This window comes from Trichoderma reesei (genome assembly GCF_000167675.1).
Source record: "Trichoderma reesei QM6a unplaced genomic scaffold TRIREscaffold_7, whole genome shotgun sequence".
In the NCBI taxonomy this organism is placed as follows: domain Eukaryota; kingdom Fungi; phylum Ascomycota; class Sordariomycetes; order Hypocreales; family Hypocreaceae; genus Trichoderma; species Trichoderma reesei.
In genome coordinates, this window is record NW_006711154.1 from 1,385,949 (window position 1) to 1,399,301 (window position 13,353).

Here is a 13,353-nt window from a genome sequence, read left to right on the forward strand (position 1 = left end):
GTAGGTAGTCACCAGATAGCCTCGCCCGGTACTAGGATCAGAGACGTAGACAGCGAGAGCTAATCATGATCCATCACAGTGAACTTCAAGACTGCCTTGTCACGCCAAAACGTTCAAGTTTGTCTCTCGGTAGCTACTGCGTCGCTACGAAAACCCATGCCAATTGATCCATGCCGTCATCCATTCCTAGCATCAACCTCTCATCCTTTCCTCCGTTTTGATAGTCGTGGCTACACCTCTATTCTTACCCTCGTCACTCGACGTCTCCTCGAGTATTCTCTCCTTGTAGATCTTGAGCCAGTCCTTTGTTGCTTGCAGGAGGCTCTCATTGCTCAAACACTTGTAGTAGTGGAATCGGGCCAACAGACTGTTGCCAATCCCGTCGTTACTCGCAAAGCGAGGCTGAGCCAACACCTAAAAAGCCTCCCCCCTCTTTTGAAGTGCGGGGAAGTCCGAATTCATGGATGGTTGTCATGTTCTGAGATTGGTCGTATGGTGATACCTGTACAACTTCGGGTCGGATAGTTACGCATGGATATCAGTGCGGAACACAAGGATGCCGGTGGTTAGATAACATCGGCCGCCTTGCATTCAATGGCTTACGGCACGTGGTCCGCTCGCATTAATAAGATCTAGAGTACCTGGCCTCAGCCATCCAAGATGAAAACGACGATAGTACTGTTCAGTGAAGGTAGCAGTTTGCACCCACTAATGGAACTGCTTTTGCTCGCGATGCCCGATTTTCTTCTACGGGTCATTGATTCCATCTCTCCTGAGTAATGCCATTTCGCCCCTGCCTGGCATCGCCATCATTGTCCCGCGTGCACGGCTGCAACTTACGGACCATCATGGAATTGCCTGTCCCGGCTACTAGGCGACGCGAGACAGTCGACTGTTTCAATTGCGCAGCATCACGGCGATCCTGTGATCGAACAAAACACCGGTGCGATACCTGCGCGAAGTCGTCCGAGCACTGTGAGGGATATCCAAGGGCACTCCAGTGGCTCACAGGCGTCACGTCTCGGGGGAAACAGAAAGGCCACTCTATCAGTATCGACGCTTCGAACACTGCGTGGGAATCCACAACACCGACGAATCACACCTTCATATTCAAGCAAGGACGGCCACCGAGAAGGGGCAGAGTCGAAGTCGGGACCCTTAAACAAAAATGGAAGGCTAGATCAAGAGACACAGAGGCGCATGACTGTCGACAGGTTATCATCCGAGCAGAGTCAAGCCAGCCCGACGCGTGTGTAGACTCACAGCCGCGCGATGAAATGGCAGCGCAAGACATGTCTGACTTTGATGCCTTTGCGACTCTCGATGTTGCTTCAGATACCGTCAACACTCATGATCATCCTGCTTTAACATATAACCATGAAACTCCATCTGCCATTCCACTCGCCTCGGAATCATCCAGTCTTAGGTGGAAGGATACGAGCGATTTCACGGGGGACAACGACCTCTTAGTTCCATCGGTCGAAGCTTACGGCGAAGCATACTCAGCCCCGCTGACTCCTCAGCCCACCATTGGATCATCTGGACTGCTCGCTTTCTGTGAGTAAGCGCATCATTCTGGTGCCATCCCCGTGAGCTGACTTGCGGTTGGATGCAGACGACGCCGAATTGTGTACTCTTCCCCTGACGTTTGACTTTTCGGCGAATCCGTTCCGCTGCAACTCAGATCCATCCCAGGGGCCTCAATACCTCCTCCATGCCCTTCTAGCCTTCTCCATACAGCACGTTAGCCGTTTGGGAAACTTGGCATGCAAAGACTTGACGGATCAGCAGATAGCGTCGTACAGGTATTCTGCGAATAACCAAAGCACAATCGAGCTCATCTTCGCCGGGGATTCTACAAAGCACTTCGTTGTCGATACCATTTTGATCCTCTTTGCGCTGGATGTAAGTTCTGGCCTAAACTCTCCCCTTCTTTCAACGTTGGCCTTGGCCGGCCTAACCATTTCGTTCCAGACTCTTACCTCTGCCGCCGGACCTTGGTATTCGCGCCTAAGTGATGCTTTTCAGAAGCTAGAAACGCTTGGTGGAGTGAACGCGGTGGCGAGCTCTTCTCGATTTCAAGCGCAGATTGCCATGTTTGTTTGGTAAGTACTGAATAGGCTGTGAGTTCAGGAGAAAGTGACATTAATACAAAGCCCTATGCTTCTCTGCAGGTGGGACTGCAGCATCTCTCTCATCTCTCGATCGCAGCCCGTATTCCCATCATCATACTATGATTTCGTGCTGTCCTGTGACGATAGTTCCTGGAGCATCTTCACCATATCAGGAGTGCCACGACAATTATTTCAGTACTTCCGCGAGCTGCTTCAACTTGCTTATGAAAAGGAGCAAATATCATCATTGAGATATGCGACTTTCGACATGAGTCGAGTTAGAGAACTCGAGCAATACATACAAGAATACTCTGACGAGGGCTGCGAAATGTACGGCGCATGTGCTGACGAAGAAACTGTTCAGTCTGCGTACGATTATTATCATGCGAGCAATACTTGGAAATATGCTCTCCTACTGTACATCTGCCGCGTCTTCAACTGGGACAGAACCAGCAGCGCTTCAATGGCTCAGATCTCATCGCTTTCCAGGCAATTGCTAGACAGCGCGCGATGCTGCAGGCCGGAATCGAGCCTTCAAAAACAGTTCTTGATCCCGATATTCCTAGCCGGCGCAGAAGCGACCGGGGCTTATTCGAGAAATTTTGCAAGGGACTACTGTGAAGGATGGTACAGGAAGTCGAGATATAACATGTTTATAGAAGCGGCACATCTTATGGAAGAGATCTGGAGACAAAAGGATGCCCACGACGGCGCCTCCGGCATATGGTGGGGGAGTCTGATAGAACCAAGGCGGCCTAACGCGTCTGAGTTTCTATTTGGATGACTGCCAGCCCTAAACCTCAATCTGATAGCCCCTAGCATACAATCATCTTCAATGTCTCACTTGTATAACGCCCAAGTCCGTCCGTGATGGACGCCTTCTGTCCATAAATACTCAATGGCAAATTCCACATTCACAAATTACTCTTCAACCTGATGCGAACCGACTTGACCTGAGTGTAGTCGCTGAGAGCATACTCCCCCATTTCTCGACCCATTCCTGATTCTTTGAAGCCACCGAACGGAACTTGGTAACTTAATGAGTTATACGTGTTCACCCAGACAGTCCCTGCCTTGAGTTTGTTAGACACGCGGATTGATGTATTGATGTCCGTGGTGTGTATTGCGGCAGCGAGCCCGTAGTTGGAGTCATTGGCCAACTCAATCGCTTCTTGTTCGGTTTCAAACTTGCAAATGACGCAGACAGGGCCGAAAATTTCCTCTCGCATGATGCTCATGTCCCGACTAACATTTGAGAAGATTGTGGGTTGGATGAAGTAACCCTTGGTCCCGTGGCGCTTACCGCCGACCTCAACTACTGCTCCGTCTTCTATCCCGGACTGAATGTAATCCATGATGCGGTCATACTGGACTTTGCTGATTTGAGGTCCCTGGAAAGTGTCCTGGTCGAATGGATCACCAATGACGACCGCAGATGCTCGAGCCTTGAACGTCTTGATAAAGTCGTCATATATCCGTGATTGGACGTAGATCCTCGATCCAGCACAGCACACTTGCCCGTGATTCCAAAAGATCCCCAGGTGGGCCCATGTGACCGCTTCTTCGACATCAGCGTCGTTAAAGACAATATTGGCCGACTTGCCACCAAGTTCTAGAGTCAGCTTCTTGATATTAGATGCGGCTGCGGCTTGTAATATGCTTCGGCCAACGGCAGTCGAACCAGTGAAGGAGATTTTGTCAATGTCTGTGTGAGCCGCAATGGCTGCACCGGCTGTGAGACCGAAACCCGAGAGAACGTTGATTACACCAGCGGGAATACCTGCTTTTTGCATCAAGGTTGCTGCGTATAAGCCAGACAGAGGGGTCTGTTCTGCAGTCTTCAGAACAACAGTGTTCCCACAGGCAAGTGCCGGGCCGATTTTCATGGTAAGAGAAACCAGCGGGAAATTCCACGGGATTATCTGGCCACAAACGCCAATTGGCTCATGCCTTGTGTAGGTGAAGTGCTCGTGGTCCGTATCGATTGTCTTGCCGTTGATCTTATCGGCCCAGCCGCCATAGTATCTCAAGGTCTCAGCCGCTATCTTGACATCGACCTTGGACAGGGACAGCGCCTTTCCATTGTCTAGGGATTCGATTGCTGCCAGGACATCCGAGTGTTCTTCGAAGAGCTCCGCCAACTTCACAAGGAGCTTGCCTCGATCTGTAGGAGACGTTCTTGACCAGATACCAGTGAAGGCTTTGCGCGCTGCTCTGACAGCAATCTCAACATCTGATGAATGTAAGCGATAGCACATGCGGCAGCTTCGTCAACTCCCTTGCTAACCTTCTGGGCCGGCTTCGTGAACGGCTACGATCGGCTGCTCGGTCGTGGGATTAATTGTGTCGAATGTTTTCCCTCGGACACCCTCCACCCACTGACCATCAATAAACAAGCCCAGTGGTTGGGTGTATGTGATGACAGGGGTTTTGATGGTCAGCGTTAACATGGCTGTGATGCGAGCTGTTTCTTCACGCGACTTGGAAGAGCCTCTAGTTGCCGGCAAATGAACTATCAACAATGGCAGCGAGGATTTAAGTACAACTTTTGCAATCCAAAACGTGTGAGTCGCTACTAGCGACATTGCGTTTCGCCTGGGACTCCTCTCACACAATCTCGATGTGTCCAGTTACCGAGTCCCATCAAAATGCTAGACATTCCCGACTTGGTAATTAGAGTGCACTGTTACCCCCCAACCAACGGCAACCTGTCGATTTACCTATTGGGGAAATTCCCAGTTCGCCTGTAACGAGACACCTTTGGCTAATTGATAGAAATGAAACGGTCAGCACCCTTACCTTACTCTTTCGAGATGAAGATTTCCGCATGCGTAGATAATTACCATTCTGAAATCTCATACCGGTGGTGTAGCGGTCAGCCATGAAGCGCCGACGAAGGCGCCGGGGGGCTGAATGCTGGGCTCATGCAGCTTGGCAGACGAATAATTGCAGTGGGAAACGGGTACAATAGTGTTTCTTCTTTGCAATGTATTTTTTATCCTAATCGGACGCAATTCTTGTTAGCATCGGGTAAATGATCACAGCAAGACCGGGTGGCTATGACCGACTCCGCATAATGGAATACATATATGAAGAGCTCAGTCGCGATCCAGCCACATGTTCTGGCAACGTATTGACCTTTTCTATTTCTACGGTAAAGCAGTGCAATCTATTGTTGAAAAAATACTGATCCACGGCAAACCATGGCTACTACCGATCAGCTTCCTACCGGCGCGGCTGGACAATTCGACTACATCATTGTCGGGGGCGGAACCGCAGGCTGCGTTATTGCGAGCCGGCTTTCCAGCTACTTGCCACACAAGAACATCCTTATGATCGAAGGCGGACCCAGCGATGTGGGTGATGATCGAGCTCTCATACTCAAAGATAGGTTCAAGATGCAAGGGACGGAGTTGGACTATGCTTATACCAGTGTTCCGCAACCGAACGGTATGTATGCGGGGTCCCGGTATGTATTAGTTTGCGCGAGGCTCATTGTGAGTAGGGAACAGCAATATCCTACATTCGCGGGCAAAAATCTTGGGTGGCTGTTCTAGTCATAACGACATGGTGTCATTTCGCACGCCTGAGTACGACGCGTACACATGGGAAAGGCTAGGATGCACCGGGTGGTCCTTTGAGACTTTCAAACGCCTGTATCAGCAACTGCGCGTCATCACCTACCCTGGTGCCCATCCTCGAGACCAGAACCAGCTGAGCAAGGATTGGATTCTCTCAGCGCACCGCGCTCTTGGACTGCCGCTCGTGAAGGACTTCAACAAGGGCATCACCTCAAGCTCAGGGCTCACTGAGGGCGCTGGATGGACTCCTCTATCCTACAATCCGGAGAATGGTTGGCGTGGCAGCGCCAGTGTCTCGTACATTCATCCTATACTTCGTGGGGATGAGAAACGGCCGAACCTCACCATTCTGACAAATGCATGGGTCTCTCGCGTCAATCTGCAAGGGGATACCGCAACGAGTGTCAATGTCACGACGAGCGACGGACGGAAGCATGTCGTCTGCGCCGCGGCAGAGATCATTCTTTGCGCCGGGGCGATCGATACGCCACGACTGATGTTACTCTCTGGACTTGGCCCTCGAGGGCGCCTGGAGTCGGTCAACATCCCTGTAATCAAGGACATACCCGGTGTTGGGGAGAATCTACAGGACCATCCCTGTACTCTTGTCCAATTCGAGCTTCATGAGGAGGTGCCCGAGAATACAGCAACACACTCGGACGTGCTAGCGTTTCTCCGACATAAACCCTACAACTGGGCGGGCGATGACGGCAATATCCCAGACATCCTCCTACACATGTGGCAACTCAATGATGATATGACGCCAGCTGGCTACGAACGGCCAAGGCATCCATTTATTATCCTGCCAGTCGTACTACGCACACATGCACGTGGCAGTGTGTACCTGAAGTCAAAGGACCCGCAAGAGAAGCCAGCCATTGATTTCAAGTATTTTGAGGACGCCGACGGCTACGATGCGGATCTTCTAGTCGCTGGTATCAAGGCCGTGAGGAAGATGGCAGCGTCGGAGCCCCTCAGGAGCTGGATCAAGCACGAGGCAGCGCCTGGAGCCCAGGTAACATCAGACGAGGAGCTGAACAAATACGCGCGTGCGGCTTCCCAGACCATGTTTCACCCAGCTTGCACTACAAAAATGGGAGACGTCCTCAATGACCCGAAGGCCGTGGTTGACTCTCGCCTCTGTGTCAGGGGGATCAATAACCTTCGTATTGCAGACGCTGGAGTATTTCCTACCATGATAACGGTCAATCTCATGCTGACCGTTCTAGCGGTTGGTGAACGGGCGGCTGAACTGATAGCAGAGGATGCAGGGTGGCAGGGCTCCAAGTCTCGGCTGTAACAATGCCGAGGAAATTCATGCAGATAGAATCGAATGCAAATTCCTGACGCTTTTGGAAGCTCATGTAACCGTTTACTGCCTTTACTGTCCTACTGTAACGCAGATAAGCATTGATTTGGCCAGACATTATCGCCGCTGCTCACTGAGCTATCCTGCCCTGCATTGCTGGCTGGACCCAACGAGCAGTACCCGACCCAGAGGTTGCACACTGACCAATTAATCATCAAAGCCCGGGCGTTGAGACTCGTGATACTAGTACTCCGTACACCCCGATCTGCTGCTCCACACGTATCCTCCACGAATCCCTGAGGTGGACCTGCTTTTAGTTGTTGGTTGACAGTCGTGAGCAGGGAGATCTTGGCACAACAATAGGGGACGGTGTACTCCGCAGAAGTCGCCGAGCTCGCCACGGGCTGCTACCACCTGGTTTCCGTCTCTTATCACATACTCGTGCTTGGGCTGCTGAGCACAGACTTGCGGGGAAAAGCATCCAGAGGGGAACGGGTAGCACATTGGCGCGACCTGATTGGGTAGCATGACTGCGAGCTGGGTACAATAGCCGGTATAACCAACCAACGACTCGGAGGGAATGTATCAAAACAATTGCAAGAAAACTGGCTCTTACTGTATTGGCCAAGAAGGGACCTAGCTATGTACATGCCTACCATCAGAGAGCCTTCATTTACCAAAAAGGGTAAATATCCGTCTACCTCTGTTATCCTTCCACAAGCGACTAACATCACTGCAATCTTCTGCACCTCACAGGCTACTCAGGCGTTCCAAGGGTGAGGAGGGGCATACACCCGCGCGACGGGTGACTGCGCAAACGGTTGCGTAGCTGCGTTTCCCAGCAGTGCAGAAGGGGAGATGAGCGAATCAACCACGCTCGATGCTTATTGGAGATCTACAATTTATTAGTCGGGTGGTTCCCTGCTTCAAAGTGCCCTTTGACACTGGCAATCTCGTATGAATCGGCTGCTCTTCAGGCAGTATTGACTTTACCTAAGTTACTATCTTTGTGTCCGGTTCTTATACAATTCATCGATATGTGGAAGAAGAAAGACCCCGATCATGCCGTGGGCATCGACGATCTAGAGCTCGAAGCTGCGGGTTATTCGCAAGAGATGCCCCGACGTTTTTCACCATGGTCTCTCGGAGCCTTATCGTTCACTCTCACTTGTACTTGGCTGGGTACCGGATCATCAATCGGGATTGGATTAGCCGAGGCCTCGGCCGCCGGAGCATTATGGGCTCTCCCGATTGCTGGAGTCATGACTCTGATTGTATCTGCCGGCATGGCGGAGCTGGCATCTGCATACCCGGTCGCAGGCGCTCAGTATTACTGGACGTTCATGATTGCAAGTGACAAATACAAAGCATTTGGGTCTTTCGTGTAAGTCAGATACACAGCTTCCTGCACTGTAACAATATCATGCTAACAAGCGAGATGCTAAGCAACGGATGGATGAGTATAATAGGATGGTGGCTAGCGTCAGGTTCTGTTGCCAATTTCAACTCTTCTATGATACTGGAAATCGTCACAGTTTGGTATCCGAGTTTCCAACCGCAACACTGGCAGCAGTATCTTATCTATGTTGCTCTCATCTGGCTTGCAACAGCCCTAAACATACTGGGTTCTAGATGGCTGCCTCATTTTAACCAGTTCATCTTTCTCTTGTCCGTCGCTACACTTGCGGCTACTACAATGACCCTCTTTATTGTTGCCCGCGGCCATCATGCTCCGGCTTCCTTCATTTTTGCCGATACTGTTAGTCAAAGCGGATGGGCAAGCGAAGGGTTCTCTTTCCTGCTGGCCATCAGCAACTCTGTCTACGGGTTCCTTGGAAGCGACTGTGGAGCGCATCTTTGCGAAGAAATTGCAAACCCATCCAGGAACGTTCCAAAAGCGATACTCTACCCACTGGTCGTGGGCCTACTCACCGCATTGCCATTCACCATATCCCTCATATACTCGATCTCGGACGTCAATGCCGTGCTCGAAATGATCACTGGTCTTCCATTAATTGAGATATACTATCAAGGGACAGGATCATACGCGGCGGCTTCTGTTTTGCTAGCCGCCTTTGCATTTTGCCTCTTCGGCTGTTTGGTGGGAGTTGGTAAGTAAAGTGTTCCACAACATGCGTGGTCACCGATACAATGCTAAGCCGAGTATAGGCACGACGTGTTCACGTACACTGTGGGCTGTATCTCGTGATGATGCCTTGCCATTCTCTCATTTATGGATGCGCGTGCATTCCAAGTTTCATATGCCGGCAAATGCAATGCTTCTCACCGCGAGTTGCGTTTCGGTAATTACCAAACCTATTGCTCCGAAACCCTAAGCAGTAACTGATTCTTGGCCATCTAGCTGTACGGATTGATATTCTTGGGCTCAACTACAGCGTTCTCCGCTATGGTCAGTGCCACTATCATGTTCACACAGACCTCCTGCGTTATTCCACAGGCCATTCTCCTGTACCGAGGCCGCGATCAGGTTCTGCCAAAACGGTACTTTGACCTCGGAAGATTTGGCAACATTGTGAACGCCACCGCCGTTGCTTGGACAATCTTCCTAGACGTCCTCGTCTGTTTTCCAACATCTATGCCTGTGTCTGTGGAAAATATGAACTACGTATCGGTGGTATTTGTTGGATTGGCTTCGTTTGTTGTGCTGTTGTGGTTCAGTACAAAAAGGGGGGTTTTCATAGGCCCACATGTGAACATCGGGTTAATGAACGAGAGGCGGTTAGCTGCGTTGCAAACAGACACCGTTGATGCAGACGTGGACGATCCAAAGGCTAGGGAAAGCCGAGTCTCTGTGATCAGTCCAGTAGACTAATGCAATGAGGCACACTCAAAACTGTAACCACTGAGAACAGAATTGCGATAGTTCTACACGTACCGATTTATTACTTTCATCCCAGTATATCATCGTCTGCGAGTGTCCATCATCACAGATTAAGCAACCTGCCTATGCCTCTCCTGAGCTGGATGATCGTATAGCAAAATGTACAAGTGTCATATGTTGAGTCACAAGAGACATTGAAGAAAGATGAAAGACGTCAAGAGCAACCAGGCCCGTCATATCTGCATGCACACTTGCTAGTATAGTACTACTGCTGCTTCTGGAGACCCTCCAATGTCTCCATGAAAACCATTTGTGTATAGGTCTCGATGCCAAAGTGACTTTACCATCTCAATATCTGACCTTTCTGAGTGATGAACTTTCCTGATGTCTCTTCGGATGCCTCATCAATAATCTTCAACATTTCTTCGACACTCGACTCGATCGTATCCGGGGGTTCTGAAGGGAATCCCCATTGATCTGCGACGAATTGACCCGCACGTGTCTGCACCCAGCCTGGATGAAGCGCAATCGTAACGAGACCGCTATCTTTCGTCTCGAGATGCAGGGCTCTGGTGAGCCAGTTGAGAGCGGCCTTACTTGGACCATAGGCACCGCCGGGGACAGGCTCCATATCTGCAATGCTACCAACAGACGATGTCATCATGATGAGCTTCGGTCTCAAGGACTTTTGCAGGAGTGGCCACAGCGCTTGGAAGACAAGTAGAGGGGCGATTGTGTTGACTTCAAAGGCAGAACGGAGATCGTGTGCGGTTGTCTCTGCCGCCGGGACCATAGGGAATGTGCCTCCAGCGTTGTTGATGAGAACATCGATATGTTCCATGTCGAATTCGAACGCATCTCTTATTGCTTTTGGAGAGGTGACCGTTGAGAAGTCTAACTGTGCAATGCGGAGAATGCTGCCTGGCCCGTGGTGGGCTGTCGCTATCTCTTCTGTAAGAGTTGAAGCTGCTTCCTCATTGCGAACAGTAGCAATAACCGTCGTATTTATACGCGCAAGAAGCGATCTAACAAGGCCAAGACCGAGGCCCCTGTTTCCGCCTGTGATCACATAGACAGTATTAACAGTATTTGCGCTGTTATTTGCCATGTTCGCCGGATGGACCACGTTCGATGTACCGACTCGTGTTCATACGTTGGTGGGTAATGATATAAGAAAAGGGGCAGCTCAGGAGACATGGGGGATGAGGTCTTTTATACCTTCATTTTGTGGAGACTGTGACATGTTCCCGTCACAAAAAAGAGGGGTTCCAGCATTACTGACATATAGATGAGCTGTGCTGCCTAGTAGGAGTTCATCCCTAGGGAATCCACAAGTGCTAACCACTACTGAGAGACTGCGCCTCGTTAAAAGGCGGATCACGACTGACTTTCTGGGGTATTTGGTAGCATACATTGCTGTAAACAATCTTGATGCACATGTATGAGGGCAGCAGTTTAATAAACAAACTGCTAGCGACTCTTGAACTGTGTCATAAAAGCATTATGTCTCGATAGGTTTGATTCCCCCTTTGAATCAGGGGTTGCAAATCATCACGCGACGTGCCATATGAGGGCGTCTTATAATCCTAGATCATAAGGAGAAAGCTAAAGATGAGGGTCATTTTAAGCTGATTGGCATCTGTCCAGGACGCTTTCTCTCCGGAAACATTTGGTCCATTGCAAGTCTAATACCATTGAGCTAACATGCGTGGATATATGATACACATGCATGTACCAACCTGATACTCAAAAGGCCGGCATTGAAGGCTGAATTAAGTTCCCTTTGATCCTGGCATAGGGTAAGGTAAGTAGGCCATGGTAAGACATGATCAAAGCGAATGCTAACGAATACCGACAAGCCCCCCCCCCCCCCCCTCCTCTTTTACCATGGTTGGCGCTATATTGTTTTTTAACTCAGATAGTCTGTCTTTAGTCACCCCCTGTGTTATGTTATGAAGACACTCAAGTCCGAGGTTCATGATATTACAAGCTTTATTTGGCTATTGATAACCGCGTGAACAGCCGCATGAGAATGGTACAGCGGCGTCTATATGGAGAGTCGGAAGTAGAGTACATCAGCGGAGACAAGATCGGTGCAGACGTATGAACGGAGTAATTTGATGAGTAGAAGTACAACTACTCGCATGAAAGAAGTTCTCCGGGGAACAAGACTTCCCAATCGATGTTCCTCTAAGGTTCTGACGCTCACAGAGTCAAATTTATATACTGGAACTATACAGTTCTTGCTATATACATATATACACACCGTTGGTCATTCCGCCTTTGGCACTCACCGGCCAATGTAGAGTTGTATACCCTCCAGAGCATCCCATTCTTGCCTCGTCTAACCTCAGCGTTGATCACGCTGTGGCTTCAGGAGCAGAGCCAGTGTCTCTGACAAACTCATCGGCATTCGCACCGGCACTCTTCCGGTATCAACGTCCACTTAGATCCTGCCGTTCAAGTTGTCACCGAATGTCCAGTTCTTCGACCCGTCCCAGTTGATAGACCACGTCATCAAGCCCTTCAGGGCCCCATTATAGTGATCCCAAGCCTGTCCTACTAAGCTTGGGCTCATGTAACCGCCGCCAGCACCAGACTGAGCAGGCAGACCGGGGACTTGCATGCTGTACGGAACCTTGAAAGTAGTTCCTTGGATGGTAAGGCCGTTGTTCAAGCAGTCTGTTTGAGCAATGAAGCCCGCGACTGTGCCGGCCGCGTATGAGTCGCCGGCGCACCCATACATGTCGCCGTTGTAATACTGCATGTTCAGCCACCACAAGCGGCCGTTGTCGACGTATTTCTTGATGATAGGTAGATAGGAGCCCCAAATGGATCCATATGTAATGCTGCCCCCTGTCACGTACGCCGTTTCTGGCGCCATGGTCAAGCCAAAGTTGGAAGGCATCTGCGCGAGAATCCCGTCAATGATACGGATCAGATTGGCCTGTGATGTGGACAGTGTTCCAACACTGCCGCTGCCGGTCAAGCCCGTCTCGATATCAATGTCGATACCGTCAAAGTTATACTGCTTAAGGATCGGAACGATAGTCGAGATAAACTTATCGGCGACAGCACTTGAGCTAAGGTCAATGGCGGCCGTCGCTCCACCGATCGACATGAGTATGGTGGCGCCAGCTGCCTTTGCCTGACACATCTCGGCTGGCGTTGCAACTTTCACAGTGGCATCCATGCCGTCCTGCCAAAGGGCTGTTCCATCAGGAAGAATAACCGGGAAAGCGGCATTGATCACGTTGTAGCCGTGTTGTTGAATCTGGGGATTCTCGATGGGCGTCCAACCAAATGGAGGATGAACACCGTTGCTTGCTCCATCCCAGTTTTCCCAGTAGCCCTGAAGAACCTTGCCTGCTGGCTTCCCCTTGGTCGCGCATGTCGCATTTTGCGCAGAAGCGGTTCCGAACAACGCTGACGCGATGGCGGGCAGAAGCACAAAGCTTGCATCGAGAAGACGTGTCATTGTGAAGTGCTGAGAATTGTGACTGAGTG

At 50.4% G+C, this 13,353-nt stretch overlaps 6 protein-coding genes across 6 annotated transcripts; 3 read left to right on the forward strand and 3 right to left on the reverse strand.

Annotated features, from left to right (window-relative positions):
- Positions 1-848: 848 nt before the first annotated feature.
- TRIREDRAFT_106706 (uncharacterized protein) lies at positions 849-2,898 on the forward strand (the record flags this gene model as incomplete). Its single annotated transcript, XM_006964554.1, has 4 exons — positions 849-1,557; positions 1,616-1,905; positions 1,975-2,105; positions 2,175-2,898. 4 exons carry the CDS (start codon positions 849-851, stop codon positions 2,896-2,898), a joined length of 1,854 nt encoding a protein of 617 aa, XP_006964616.1.
- Positions 2,899-3,028: 130 nt separating this feature from the next.
- TRIREDRAFT_60418 (aldehyde dehydrogenase) lies at positions 3,029-4,564 on the reverse strand (the record flags this gene model as incomplete). Its single annotated transcript, XM_006964736.1, has 2 exons — positions 3,029-4,347; positions 4,402-4,564. The coding sequence occupies 2 exons, from the start codon at positions 4,562-4,564 to the stop codon at positions 3,029-3,031; spliced, it is 1,482 nt and encodes a 493-aa protein (XP_006964798.1).
- Positions 4,565-5,317: 753 nt separating this feature from the next.
- TRIREDRAFT_60374 (choline oxidase) lies at positions 5,318-6,995 on the forward strand (the record flags this gene model as incomplete). Its single annotated transcript, XM_006964555.1, has 2 exons — positions 5,318-5,564; positions 5,617-6,995. 2 exons carry the CDS (start codon positions 5,318-5,320, stop codon positions 6,993-6,995), a joined length of 1,626 nt encoding a protein of 541 aa, XP_006964617.1.
- A 1,046-nt stretch (positions 6,996-8,041) lies between these two features.
- On the forward strand, positions 8,042-9,837 carry TRIREDRAFT_59952 (amino acid transporter; the record flags this gene model as incomplete). Its single annotated transcript, XM_006964556.1, has 4 exons — positions 8,042-8,388; positions 8,466-9,115; positions 9,174-9,307; positions 9,367-9,837. The coding sequence occupies 4 exons, from the start codon at positions 8,042-8,044 to the stop codon at positions 9,835-9,837; spliced, it is 1,602 nt and encodes a 533-aa protein (XP_006964618.1).
- Positions 9,838-10,186: 349 nt separating this feature from the next.
- On the reverse strand, positions 10,187-10,954 carry TRIREDRAFT_60518 (uncharacterized protein; the record flags this gene model as incomplete). The annotated part of the gene is made up of 1 exon (XM_006964737.1): positions 10,187-10,954. The coding sequence occupies one exon, from the start codon at positions 10,952-10,954 to the stop codon at positions 10,187-10,189; it is 768 nt and encodes a 255-aa protein (XP_006964799.1).
- Positions 10,955-12,292: 1,338 nt separating this feature from the next.
- Positions 12,293-13,324, reverse strand: chi18-15 (glycoside hydrolase family 18, chitinase; the record flags this gene model as incomplete). The annotated part of the gene is made up of 1 exon (XM_006964738.1): positions 12,293-13,324. One exon carries the CDS (start codon positions 13,322-13,324, stop codon positions 12,293-12,295), a length of 1,032 nt encoding a protein of 343 aa, XP_006964800.1.
- Positions 13,325-13,353: the final 29 nt, after the last annotated feature.